Source organism: Nicotiana tabacum, chromosome 20 (assembly GCF_000715075.1).
Source record: "Nicotiana tabacum cultivar K326 chromosome 20, ASM71507v2, whole genome shotgun sequence".
NCBI lineage: Eukaryota > Viridiplantae > Streptophyta > Magnoliopsida > Solanales > Solanaceae > Nicotiana > Nicotiana tabacum.
The window spans coordinates 79,763,753-79,779,117 of NC_134099.1; the positions used below are offsets into that span (position 1 = coordinate 79,763,753).

At 36.0% G+C, this 15,365-nt stretch overlaps 1 protein-coding gene across 1 annotated transcript; it reads left to right on the forward strand.

Annotated features, from left to right (window-relative positions):
• Nucleotides 1-13,636: 13,636 nt before the first annotated feature.
• On the forward strand, nucleotides 13,637-14,544 carry LOC142174427 (uncharacterized). The gene is made up of 3 exons (XM_075240220.1): nucleotides 13,637-13,736; nucleotides 13,827-13,843; nucleotides 14,053-14,544. Exons 1-3 carry the CDS (start codon nucleotides 13,637-13,639, stop codon nucleotides 14,542-14,544), a joined length of 609 nt encoding a protein of 202 aa, XP_075096321.1.
• Nucleotides 14,545-15,365: the final 821 nt, after the last annotated feature.

Consider the following 15,365-nt stretch of genomic DNA (forward strand, 5'->3'; position numbering starts at 1 on the left):
GTACTTATTTATATGCCTTACATACTCGGTACATTATTCGTAATGACGTCCCTTTTGCCTGGGGACATTGCGTTTCATGCTCGCAGGTCCGATAGACAGGTCGAGAGCCCTCCAAGTAGGCTATCAGCTCAGCGGAAGATATTGGTGCGCTCCATTTGCTTTGGAGTTGCTTGTTTGGTTAGTATGATTTGGATGTGTATTGTTTGGTATGGCGGGACTCTATCCCGACCTTTATGATATTTATGTATTCTTAGAGGCTTGTAGACATATGTCGTATACGTGAAAGATTGTATGGCCTTGTCGGCCTATGTTTGAGTTATAAATAATTATGTTGGCCTATTAGGTCTGTATGTCACGTGTATATAATGATGTAATACGAAAGATACGTTATGTTGGTACTCGGTCGAGTAAGGTACCGAATTGCCCGTCACGGCCCATCGGTTTGGGTCGTGACAGAACCAGAGATTCTGGGTTCGATCCCCAGTAGAGTCGCCAGAGCTATCACACCTCTTATTTACCTATACCCCCGAAAAGGGTGTATAATGGAGTTTTTCCACTAGAAGTGACAATCGAAACGGGATTATTTTATTAAAATTCAGAGTCGCCACTTGGGATAATTTATGGTATCCCAAGTCACCGGTTTAGAATCCCGAATCGAGGAAAAGATTGACTCTGTATTACAGTTCGCGAACTAGAAATCCGAGTAAGGAATTCTGTTAACCCGGGAGAAGGTGTTAGGCATTCCCGAGTTCCGTGGTTCTAGCACGGTCGCTCAACTGTTATAATTGGCTTATTATCTGATTTTAGTACATGTTCTAGCCTATGGTGCGATTTCAACTTTATAACCGATTTTATTTAATTATTTTTCAGAGAGATTCAACGCCATCTAAAACATATCTTGAACCACGTCACATAAATGCACCCGCGGTCCACGATATATTTTAGTGGATTTGGGTCACATAAATGCGCACCCGAGTTTAGGAAGATAAATTATTAAGTAGCGCACCTAAAGCAACTACGTGTTTGCAACTTTGCAAGGGCCATGAAATTTACTAGACGGCGCTCCTCAAGTTCTAGGGTAAATAAGATTAACTAAAGCGAGGACCATGTAATTTGAGATTATTATCCGGCACGGTGCACCTCGTTTCTAATTTTAAAAGGGAGCTTAAACTAAATTTTGAAGGCCATGACTGTATTTTTGCTTAATACGGCATTCCTCAAATAATTGAAGGGATCTAATTACTTGAACATTAAAAGGACTGAATTCCGTTTTATATGGCACCCAAACTAATTAATAGGGAAATTTTCTAAAGAGAGACAATGCCGATTATTTAGGAAAAAAGAACACGTTTTGGGTCATCAACCCCATTTGCCTAAAGCCTTTCATCCGGGGTCCAAGATGAGGCCCATTTTGGACTCAGAACGTACCATGGATTCGAGGAAGGATATTCCTTTGCTAGGCCCATTTTAAGCCCAGATTTTAGAGCCCAATCGTTGGTACAAGCTCATTCAAAAATGCAAATTCAAACAAAACTAATGAAACATGCCATTGAGCTAACATGATACTTCTGCATTTTTCTACAAATTGAATCCTAAATAAACTATCTGAGCATTCTGAAATTCGGATACCAGTTTTAACTAAAAACATGCTCATATGCCAATCAAAGTAAATCACTGCAGGCTCTTAAAAAAATTCTCAACCATTTTCTCTTTCTCCTCACATGCGCTTTATACTAACTACTGCTTAAGAAAAACCTGAACTTCGATTAAACTATCCTCAATGCCATCAGAACCCCCAAAAAATCAACATATAAAGTACTTGGACTTCAAGATCACACTCAGATTCTCAACCACGCAGACTTGTTCTTTAGTAAGTGAGTACAGAAAGACGAAATAGAATCAGCAAATACCAAACAAGGGTCCAATTATAAATTTTCAAGGCAAGCCTCAAAGTTCACAGCATGGCCTTGTTTTAAACATGTTATAACAGGAAAATTAGACCAACATATCATGTGGAATAAAGCAAATGAACAAAGAAACAGCTAATAAGAAGGGAGGCCTTCATTTCAAGATCACATCAACCACATTTATCATGAAGGATTCAAAATTTGTACCTGGAATTCGAAAACAACACAGAGGATGAGGAGACAGCAGCAGAACAGTAACAAGAATAGTGGTCAGCAACAGTTTTCAATCAGTTTCCAACCCAGAAAAGTGAAATACCAGCCCAGGAAAACAGTTTCAATCCAAACAAATGAGCAAAAAGACCTTAACCTGACTTGACTTCAACTTATTTCAACTATCAGCTAACCAGAAATTGTTTCAGCCTTAAGGAAACTTTAGAAATCACCAATCACTCAATGGAACAGTGTTACTCCTTAGAGTTCTCAGAATGTTCTCCTTTCAATCTCCTAAGCTCTTAGGTCTGTCTCATGTATCTCAATGCCCGTGTCCATTTTTAAAGACTAGGATCAACTCCCTTTCATTCACATCTTTTCCCTTTCCAGCTTGTGTATCCCTTACTATGTGTACCCCTTTAACTTTTTATCATTACCCCCCATGTTATCTACTTTCCAACTCCTAAAAGCATTTAACTATTAAGAAAATATTTCCTCCCATCACCCCCTCTGATTTTCCCACTCAAAAAAACCAAGACAAAAGTGTCAGTTACCCCATTACATCCCAATTTCATTATTTTATTCCCCTAGTTATGGGCAGCATGATTTTCTAAATTAAAAAGTGCCCTGACAACCCATGTTGTCATGTTACCCTCAATTCAACTTTTCAAATTAAAGCCCCCTTGAATCTCTACCTTAAGTTTCGATTGATTGTAACTCAATTCAAAAACGAATATGAATTAAAAACCTACTGATTCAGGTAGAAAAACTCAAAACTAACAATGAACCCCTGAAGCTGAGAATATACGGATCAGAAAATAAAACAACCAATGTCAAATAACTTGAAGAGAACAACTAACTACAAACATGAATTAGCTACAAGAAAACGGACTAATGGACGAAACTATTTAATTGATTCAACAGTTTATAACATATGCTAATCAACAAAGCAAACTGGACCAAGAAAAGGGTCCGAAAGAGGAGGAAGAAAATAATTGACAAAAGACGAATTACAACGAAAATTAATCAGAAGACAACAAACGAAAAAGAATAAATGAAAAGAAATACCTCGGAATTTCAGACCATTCGAATCTATCCTACTCAAAGCTTCAACTTGATTTTGAAGCCGAAATAGACCTTAATCGAGTGTTCTCGACTAAGAACACACGACTAAGGTCGATTACGACCTTAGTTTTTTACTGCGTATCGATCCCCTGGCTTGGTTATTTTAGGTTTCGTCCAATCGATTTCAAATTCGAAGGAATCCAACTTGATTCGAAGGAAAATGGTGTTGGATTAGGGACGAAGGAGGTCTAGTGGTGGTATGGTGTTAATTTGGGACTGATTGGATAGGTTTAAGGTTTGAGGTCTTGTCTTCGATCTAAGATTCGAAGCAGTCGGCCATGATTCGAGGGTGATGGTTAGAGGGGTTAGGTTGGGGAGGTCGAGGCGAAGCTGGGGTGTGAATTTGGTGGCCATTGGAGTACCGGCTGCCGGGTTTTGGGCGGTGGAGCAGGCCGGCGGCGGCTAGGGTTTTGGGGGAGGGATTTCCGGTCTTTGAAGAGATGATTGGAATGGGGGGCGGGATTTGGGAATGGAGACGGGTTTAAGGGTATGGGGGTGTGACATATTAAAATCAAAGACCTAATCTGGACCGTTGGATGGATGGAAACCAACGGTCCCGATTGAGTCGCTTAACAAAACGGGGTCGTTTGGTTTAGGGCTGGGGACTGGGTAGGGTTGGACCGGGTACAGGGGTGTTTGAATTGGGCTGTAAGGATTTGGGCCTTGAGGATTTAATTAATTTGGCCCAATTCCGATTTCCTTTTCTTTTATTAATTATTTTCTTCCTAAATTGTCTAAAAAAATTAAAACCAAAATCCCAACTCAAATTGTAAAACCAAAATTGACTTAAAATACTAATCCACTTCAAATAATATTTATCACAAGTAATTAAATACTAAAAATAAAACAATCACACAATTTGACATTAAACACTTTAAAAATGTAAAGTACGTTATTTTTTGTGCATTTTTCATTTTTGTAAAAATAACATTTTACTAAATTAACCAAAAATGTAAAATCAAATCCTAAGTGCAGATGTTATATTTTGGTATTTTTAATTTAAAATTAAATATGCAAACAATCAAGAAAATTGCACAGTAATTCCTAGAATAACACATAATTAAAGAAAAGGCCTAATTTGAGAATTCTTTTGGAGTAATTCATGTGAGGCAAAAATCACGTGCTCATAGTAACTGTGTTAAGGTTCTGTCTTAGTATGCTCTGTGGTTGCAGCTTAGTCTGATCTTCCACACCAGAAAGGAAATAATCTTGATTTGTGTCGTCATCTATTAAATAATATTCGTGTCAAAATGGGAGACAATAAACAAGAAGAATCTACATCAAGTGTCAATAATACGTCATCGTTGGCATCTTCGCTTATGACAAGAATTGTGTCAAATGTAAAATTTGCGATAGAAATTTTTGACGGATCAGGACATTTTGGGATGTGGCAAGGTGAGGTTCTAGATGTCCTTTTTCAACAAGGGCTAGATCTTGCCATTGAATAAAAAAGACCAGACTTATTGGAGAAGAAGATTGGAGAATTATCAACTGTGTTGCTTGCGGTACCATTCGATCCTACCTTGCTAGAGAGCAGAAATATCCATACACAAAGGAAACTTCTGCAAGTAAATTATGGAAAGCACTGGAGGATAAATTTTTGAAGAAAAACAATCAAAATAAATTGTACATAAAGAAGAGATTGTTCCGCTTCACCTATGTTCCTGGTACCACAATGAACGAACATATCACCAGTTTCAATAAGTTGGTCACAGACTTGCAAAATATGGATGCAACTTTTGATGATGGTGACTTGGCCTTGATGTTATTGGGGTCACTTCCTGATGAGTACGAGCACCTTGAAACTACTCTACTCCATAGGAATGACGAAATTTCTCTTAGAGAAGTTTGTTCGGCTTTGTACATCTATGAACAAAGAAAGGGAGAAAAACAAAAGGGTAGAGAAGGAGACGCACTGGTTCTGAGAGGTCGTCAAAATCAAATGAGGACAAAAAAGGGAAGATCCAAGCCAAGATCTAAACCCAGCAAAGATGAATATGCCTTTTGTCGAGAAAAGGGGCACTGGAAGAAAGACTGTCCGAAGTTGAAGAATAAGGCCAAACATAATAATGGAAAGGCCATTATGGATTCAAATGTAGCTGATAGTGATGATTTAGACTTCTCATTAGTTACAACAGAGTCATCTACATCATCAGACATATGGCTGATGGACTCGGCTTGTAGCTATCATATGTGTCCCAACAGGGACTGGTTCGTGGAATTTCAAGAAAGAGAATATGGAGTCATCCACACAGCGGATAACAGCCCTCTTACCTCATATGGCATTGGTTCAATACGATTAAGGAACCATGATGGAATGATCAGAACATTAACAGATGTTCAATATGTATCGGATTTGAAGAAGAATCTTATCTCTGTGGGAGCCCTAGAATCAAAAGGGTTCAAAATCATTGCAGAAAATGGAGTGATGAGAGTATGTTCTGGTGCACTAGTGGTAATGAAGGCTAATTGGAAGAACAATAACATGTACCGCTATCGTGGTAGTACAGTTATTGGGACAACGACAGTGACGTCCAGTGACGATAAAGAGGCAGAAGTAACCAGGCTATGGCACATGCGCTTGGGACATGCTGGAGGAAAATCCTTGAAAACTCTATCAGATCAAGGATTGTTAAAAGGAGTAAAGACTTGCAACTTGGAGTTTTGTGAGCATTGTGTCAAAGGAAAACAGACAAGGGTAAAATTTGGTACAACGATCCATAATACTAAAGGTATTTTGGATTATGTACACTCTGATGTTTGGGGTCCTTCCAAAACACCTTCATTGGGCGGGAAGCACTATTTTGTAACCTTTGTTGATGATTTTTCGCGAAGAGTGTGGGTGTATACAATGAAGAGCAAAGATGAAGTGCTGAGAATTTTTCTCAAATGGAAGACGATGGTGGAGAATCAAACAGGCAAGAGGATCAAGTGTATTCGCACAGATAATGGAGGTGAATACAAAAATGATCATTTCAATAAGGTTTGTGAAAATGATGGCATCGTCCGACACTTCACTGTCAGACATACACCACAACAGAATGGAGTGGCAGAACGTATGAACCGGACCTTGCTGGAGAAGGTATGGTGTATGTTGTCCAATGCTGGCTTGGGCAAAAAAATTTTGCTGAGGCAATTACATATGTATGTCACCTCATTAATCATCTACCATCTACTGCTATTGATGGCAAGACACCATTTGAAAAATTGTATAGAAAGCCTGTTGTAGATTATGACTCTTTGCACGTGTTTGGCTCAACCGCATATTATTATGTGACAGAGTCAAAATTAGATCCAAGAGCAAAGAAGGCTATTTTTATGGGGATTACTTCTGGAGTCAAAGATATCGCTTATGGTGTCCTATGACAAAGAAATTAATATTCAATAGAGATGTTACCTTTGATGAATCTGCTATGGTAAATAAGGTAACAGAAGATACCAAACAAAATGAGGGTGCTTCTAAGCAGGTGGAGTTTGAGGAAAAATTTATTTTTCCTACACAAGAAGCATAGGAGGAAACAAATGAAGATTATCCTCTGGAAGAAGAGCCAGTAGAGAGGGAGATTCCAACTCAGGAACCTCAATAACAACTTGAATCAATAGCAACCAGCAAGCCAAAAAGGACAATAACAGAACCTGTTCGTCTCATAGAGACAGTTGCTTGTGTCACCTTAATTGTAGCTGATGATGTTCCTACCACTTATAAAGATGCAGTCCAAAGTTCAGAAGAAGATAAGTGGAGGATTGCCATGAATGATGAAATACAGTCCCTTCATCAGAATCATACATGGAGATTGGCCAATCTCCCGAAGGGAAAGAAAGCAATTGGGTGCAAATAGGTATTTGCAAAGAAAGAAGGATTTCCTAACCAAAAAGATGTTTGCTACAAAGAAAGATTGGTGGCCAAAGGATATGCTCAAAAGGAGGGAATTGATTATAATGAAGTATTTTCTCCAGTTGTAAAACATTCCTCCATTAGAATTATGTTGGCTTTGGTAGCATAGTTGGATTTGGAACTAGTTCAGATGGATGTAAAATTTGCGTTTTTACATGGAAACTTGGAGAAGGAAATCTACATGACTCAGCCAGAAGGATTCAAAGTTGCTGGAAAGGAAAATATGGTGTGCAAACTTGAAAAATCGTTGTACAGATTGAAACAATCTTCTAGACAATGGTACAAAAGATTTGACAAGTTTATGTTGTGGCAAGGGTACAAGAGAAGCAAGTACGATCATTGTGTGTATTTGCGCAAGCTTAAAGATGGTTCCTTTGTATATCTTCTCCTATATGTTGATGATATGTTGATAGCTTCCAAGAATTCGGAAGAAATTGATAAGTTGAAGATTCAACTGAAGAAGGAGTTCGAGATGAAGGATCTGGGTGAGGCAAAGAAAATTCTTGGCATGGAGATAATAAGAGATAAACGTTCAAAGAAACTCTGTTTATCTCAGAAAGAATATTGAAAAGAGTACTACAACGTTTTGGCATAGATGAAAATACTAAGCGAGTTATTACTCCACTTGCTCCCCATTTTAAGCTAAGTACTACTATGTCGCCAAAAGATGAAGCTGAACGAGAGTATATGTCAAAGGTACCATACGCAAATGTTGTTGGTAGCTTTATATATGCAATGGTCTGCACGAGACCTGACATTTCACAAGCTGTTGGAGTTATTAGCAGATATATGCATAATCCAGGAAAGGAGCATTGGCAAGTTATGAAGCGGATTCTACGGTATGTTCATAATACTGTAGATGTTGGGTTAGTTTTTGAGCAGGAAGGCAATCAATCTGTAGTTGGATATTGTGACTCAGATTTTGCAGGTGATCTGGACAAACGAAGATCAACTACTGGTTATGTGTTTACTTTTGCAAAGGCACCAGTTAGTTGGAAGTCTACTTTGCAGTCAACAGTTGCTTTGTCTACAACAGAGAGGCAGAGTACATGGCTATTACGGAGGCTGTGAAGGAGGTAATTTGGCTTCAAGGGTTGCTAAAGGAGCTTGGTGTTGAACAAAAAAGTATCACAATTTTTTGTGATAGTCAAAGTGTTATTCAATTAGCAAAGAACCAAGTTTATCATGCAAGGAAGAAGCACATTGATATTCGATATCATTTCGTACGAGAAATCATTGAATAAGGTGGAGTCACGGTGAAGAAAATTCATACTACAAAGAATCTTGTTGATATGCTGACAAAAGTGATGATTGCGATCAAGTTTCAACATTGTTTGAATTTGATCAACATTGTTGAACACTGAAGATTGAAGATGAAGACACAACCAAAATTTGTTACTGAGAGAAAATTGAAGATATGGAATTTTGCAAGGTGGAGATTTGTTGATTGCCAAAGTCCCACATCGGTTGTGGGCAAAATGTTTATGAAAATTTCACCTATAAAAGGAGGTCTAATGTTTAGGATTGAAACACACCTCTCATTTGTTTTTTTATCTTCTTAAGGCATTTGTATCTTCTCTCTTTTAGTATTATTTCACTTGTATTTTTGGAGTGGAATAAAATATTGGTTGTGTTCGAGGAAGTAGGCAAAATTGGCCGAACCTCGTAAATTCTAGTGTTCTTTTTATTGTTGCTTTATTGTCTTATTTATTATTTGGTGGCTGCCATAATTTTTGGTATAGTAGTTGTGACTCATTCACACTATATACATTTGGCTTCCGCAATAGTTTTCATATGCTAGTATTATGTGATGTGTTCTTATTATTTTTCCACCCCCGTTTCCTAGTACCTTGTCGTTGTTACTAATAAATAATATTACTTTTTTCATTTATTTTTTCTGATTCTATCGTTATGGCTTCTCTTGTTGTCACTGTTCTATTGTCTTTTTCATCTTCTTGTGCGGACTGTGGAGGGTCTATCGAAAATAACATCTCTACCCCCACAGGATAGGGGTAAGGTCTGCATACACACTAACCTCCCCAGACTCCATTTGTGAGATTATACTGGGTTGTTGTTGTTATTGTTGTGGTTCATAAGCCTCCTCAACAAAGCCAAGTTCAATCCATTATATTTACTATGCCTAAGTAGTGCTTCACAGTTGACTCTATATGATAGCTGGTAACCATTCTAAGAAATGCTTCCTTTTCTTCTTTCACCAACTATCCAGGGCTACAGGCATACCAAGCTTCCAAAGAAAGTGCAATCATTTGGCAAAAGAAGCTTCCCCATTTGACAATCTTGAGAAAAGTGCTAATGCTTGTTGCTGCACCTGCATTATGAACATCATTTTCCTGCATTATCTTGAAGGGTTGAATGCTTTCTCTAGTTTGTTTGCCTACAAATCCTCTAGCCTTTGTATTGCAGGGAAACCAATCTGGGGCTTTAATTTTCTGCAAAAGAAATAGCACAATCCATTGAACTGTGCTCTAAAACAGCCAAAACAGGATGTGCTGGGTATAAAGCCTGCCTGGAGAAGTCACCCTCGAACATGTATGTTAGTAACCAAAAGGAGAATATATGAGAAAGAGGAACTAAAAATCTAAGTTCCTCAAATGTGCCATGTGGATTGAACATGCTCAGTTCAGTACAAAAGACTCAAGATGTACATGACTAACTATGTTAGCTATGATGTTGATGTTGAGAATATTCTCATATACATTTTTAGATGTATTCCTAAAAATCAAACCTAAACCACCAAAAGCTTCCTAGCGAGAAGGCTCTAGTTCTTCTGAAAAGAAGGAGATGAGAATTATCGGAGAAATATTTTTGGTGGTGTTAATTTGATAAAGGTAGGATATGGTTATTCAGATTTTGAAGGTGTTGTTTATTGTGGAGCTTTAGATCTGAGGGAACAAGACCTTCAAATCGGAATAACCATATCCTATCTTCACCCAATTAACACCACCGAAAAAAATTCTTCGGCTTCATCTCCTTCAAGTCAGAAGAACCTGTGGGAATCGTGATAGTAAAATTAGCAGGAATTCATGAGTTTTGTCATGTGAAATTGGTGACGAAAATGGAGAAGGCATCAGCAATGGAGGAATTCGGATATGGGAGAAAGAAAAAGGAAAAAAAAAAAAAAGAAGAAGAAAGAAAAAAGAAAAAAGAAGAGAGAAAGGTAAAAAAAAAAGTACTAATAAAAAGGAAATAGTGCTTGTAATATATTTTAGTACAATTAACAAAAGAGCTAATTAATTTGCTTGGATTCCGTGACGGTAAGAGCATATATGGACCAACTATGTGACGGTAAGGGCATAAATGGGCTAAAGTATTAACGAAAGGCAAATGTGCTCAATTTCGTATAGTATAAGGGCATATTGGACCTTTTCCATATTTTGTTAAATTAAAAAATTTGCTAACATTATGTGGATACACATTTAATTATTATTATATTATAACATTCAATTATTATATTATCATAACAATTTTAGTCATTATATTACATTTGACATCAGTAATGATACTAATGCCCATCTCGCAGCAACTGCATGCAGCAACAAAGCACAGGAACAAGAGTCTATTGATGTTTCCAAACACCCTGTCTGATTTTATTGTACATATTCTGCTTAATCAGTCTATATACGATTTTTTGTCCAATGAAATCTTTTCGCCTCTCGAATTCACTTGCTCTAAAACATTTGAAAGGATTAAAATACCCAAAAGAATAACTTACCGCAAGTAAAAGATTCGACAATGCTATTCAAAAGATTCTCAACTGGACTCATGTTTAATTTGTGGTACACAACTAGCTAGAAATGTATACTAGTTTGCTAGAGTACGCCACAAAGTATGTTAAGACGTTGGTGTTTAAGATGTATACACATGAAACTAAATAAATAAATAAATAAAAGAAGAAGAAGAAGAAGATCAGTCAATCTACTTTATCCTTAATTTAATTTGATCGAGGCTTAATTCAGAAGATTCGCAGGCCATATGTGCTTGTACTTTTGTTTTGTTTAGGCAATGAAAGATTGCGTGGAAAACAAAGCAACCCTAACTTATTAGTTACAGTATTCCAATATGATTCAAGGGTCCTCTTCCGCCATTAATTCCTTAAACATAGATAACTTTCCCCAAACTGGTCTACATCAAGCGTAATTAGGGCAAATATATTACGTGCCCAGACAGGGAAACATTGTTTAGAAGTCGACAAGTACAAGAAACTTGACAAATGGCCTCTATAGGCTAAAAATAGCGGGGGAAATCAGAAATAACCTGAAGTCCAACTGCTAATTGAAAAATAGTCACAATTTTAAAATTAATTAAAATTTAGCCACTTTTTCAAGTAAAGATAAAATTTCAACAAAAATACCCTTTAAAATCAGGAAATATTCGAGTATAATTATTGGAGTTCGAATTTTCAACATATGAGATTCCAGCATAATGTGTTGGAATTTCATAATGTGTTAGACTTCCAACATAATATGCTGAAAGTTTACACGCATAAACTCCAAATCCAGCATATTATGTTAGAACTTTCTGTCTTTCAACTATCTCCACATAAAATAGTAGCTATATTTCTTTGCAAATGCTGGCTATTTTTTTTTTTGGAAGTGCTGGCTATTTTTTACTACCAGTCCGAAAACTAGCTAGTCCATGCTATTTTCACCTAAAAATATGGAAATCATATATAGACAGATATAGAGAATGGATCCCTGATTGGGTTTAAGTACACTAACATTGTAAAAAAAACAATACTATTAGTTTTAATTTAACTGTTATAGCACCTTAATATTTTTTATAAGTTACCAATAAATGCTTATTACGTTGAATTATCTGCATTTACATTTTAGATCATCTAGTTACATAAACATTTTTAAAATATCACTATCATTATATAGAACTTACAACTAAGATTGGAGTTTATACAAAACGTTGGTATGACAACTTATTTTAATATACATACATACATATATATATATATATATATATATATATATATATTAAAATAAGTACACGGGTACCCCTAAATTCGCCCCAAGAGAGACATGTAACCATCGAAATCGCAAAAGAAGGTAGAAGCAAAAAGCCATTCCAAAAAAAAAAAAAACATTTGATCACTATCCCTTTCATGCTGGTACTTAATTCCTGGGCTACCATATATTTTTTATATCCGAGCTTTAAAAATATTAGGTAATTTTTTCTCACTTGTTCGAGCTTAGTGGATAGAGTTACGCGGTATTTGTGCTTGAGGTAATAGCTTCCCGTGGTTACTACAGCTATTAAAAAAACACAAAAAAATTAAAGGTGACAACATCCAGATCCTGCTGGGGTTTGGACCGGCTTTTTCGATAAACTTGTGACATCTTAATCCAAAAAATCAGGTTCTGGTTCTTTTCTCATATAACCTGTTTTAGGGTGGGTTTCTGTTGAATTGGTCAATCATAAGAGATAAGCAAGAAAAATTAATTAGTATTCCGCACTGATCGGGAATGGTGCCAACTAGGGATGTACAAAGGAAACCGACAAACCGTACCAACCCGATAATTCGAGTCAAACTGAGAAAAAAAATTCGATTATGGTTTGGTTTGATTTGGTTTGGTGTTGGAAAAAAAATCCGACCATAATTGATTTGATTTGGTTTTAACTAAAGAAAGTCAAACTGAAACCAAACCTACCCGACAATTACATATATAGAAATTTTATATATATTTAATATATAAATATACTTATTGTGATGTAATTTATAATATTCCTTAATTTTATCTTTTAAGGTATTATTTCAAGGTTGAACTTAGAACTTTTGAATGTTCTAATAAGTTTTATAGTCATTAATATTAGTAAATTACATAATGCTAACAAAAGCCCAAACCAAAATCAAATCAATATTAATGCTAACAAAAGACATTCAATTCAATATTACGAAAGGGAATATATTGAATATCTATTTTTTGTTTTGCAATAATTTAGATAAAAATGCATAACCTATTTTTATTTTATCTTTAGTGTTTAGTCATGTAAATAATACTCCCTTATTAGTCTACTTATTTTAGCATGACTTAGTACTTTTAGATTATGTTTATTTTTATTATGCCTTTTAATTAGCAATATTTATATTACATAATTTATTGTCTTTATTGTTGAATATTTTAGGATAATGCCATGGACACATATCATATTTTGTACTATTTTCTAGAAAAATACTTTATATAGTTGTATCTTACTAGGATTAAAGAAATATTTTGAGCACAAGTTATATATTTTGTTCTACAAAGATTTTACCGGGAAAAACCCCGAGAAAAATCGAAAAACCCGAAAATCCGAGAAAACCCGAGAAAAACCGAGATTGAAAAACCCGAGTTTTATTGGTTTGGTTTGGTCTTTAAATTTAATAACTCTACACAATTGATTTGGTTTGATAATTGTAAAATCCGAACCAACCCGACCTATGTACACCTTTAGTGCCAACACATGGAACCAACCCTAATATTCAACGAGAATGACAACCATTGTCTTGTGGTCTTTTGTTTCTTCAAAAAATAAGATATGCTCCTACTATTCTGGGAAACAAATGTCAGATGTTATTCTAGTTATTAACGGTAATAAATGAATTGCACAAAAAGAAAATTAAAGAAAGCACAAACACCTCTGACTATCAGAGCTATGATACACTTTTGTTAATTTTTTAGGAGATATGAAAGGCCAGGTGCTTAGTAAGATATGGCGATGCTAGAGGTTACTGGAAGAGAATACATTACCAGATTTTGTTCCACTTGAAATAGGTGATATCAAAGGCTAAGCGTAATAGGCAATGGGCGAGGAGTTGGGTAAATATCTGTCAACAGGTGTTATTACTCATTCCCAATTGATTACGTAATTGTTAAATGGCATAAACCTTATGAATATTGGCTTAAGATTAATATCGATGGAAGCAAAGATGCAGAAGGAAATTCAGGTATTGGTGGCATATGGAGAGATCATAGGGGTAAGCTAACTATGGCGTTTGCTTCTTCAATTGGCAGAACAAGTAGCAACATGGCTGAAGCTAGTGCAGCCTTAGCGGGGGTGGAATGGTGTAGTCGCAATGGTTGCAACAACATTATACTAGAGTGTGATTCCCAGCTTGTGGTTGATTTGATCAATGGTAAATCAAAACCTCCTTTGCAAATGCAGGGCATTATCAGACGGATTCAAGACATTCCCGTTCAACTCAATTGTACTATTCGCCATTGTTATAGAAAAGCTAATCAAGTTGCAGATGCATTAGCAAAATGGAGCATTGACAATGAAGAACTTCTTATTTTCTCCCATCATGATCTTCCTATTTCTGCGGTTGGACCTTACAGATTGGATTACATCCAGATGGTATCACTAAGGCATAAACATAGGAAGAATACTTTTTTGTGAAGAGTTTTTGTTGATTGGTAGATTATTGTATATGCAATGGTATATATGCCAAACTGCACAGTGCACTTTTGTTTTTGTATGTAATGCATAAGGGCAGTAAATAGTTAGTAAATAGGGGTATTGTGCGAGGTAACAATATAGGTCCCCTTCATATTTTTGTACTCTTTGTTGGTTGAATGATAGGGCCATGCCACCATACAGCGTAATTGATTTAAAAAAAAACACCTCTGACTATCACTAAGCTGTTGGGAGGATTAATCGTGGATTCACACTTTAAATTCTATATATGGTTTGACAATCTATTGTATTTTTAAAGTCATGAGAGTTCTTTTTTTTCAGTTTGTTATATTAAATTTCGAATACAAACACAGAGCCAACGCAGCGGAACTAAATATAGAACGTACCTTCAGCCATAGTTGTTCAAGTGTTGTAGAATCACCTTGTAAAACTTTGACAGAAAACCTATGAGTCTTCTAGCATGTGTCTATCGTTGGATGCCAAACTGATGGAGTCACAGACGTATTTATAGGTAGACTAGGGACTCTTAGGCAAATACCTTAGCCCTAGGGACTTCTCCATAAATTATAATTACCCTAGGGACTACTAATATATGGTAATTTCTTTCCATCAAAGAAACTACCATATATGCATAACTACAAAATATTATCTGATATATTATTTCTTTTGGAAGACAAGGTAAATAATTTATTACCTTATATGTGGGTTACACTAGAAGTCGACGGTAATTTCTAACATTCTCCCACTTGGCCCACATATTAAAATCAAATAATCCTTTATGAGAGATAAACATATAATATGGC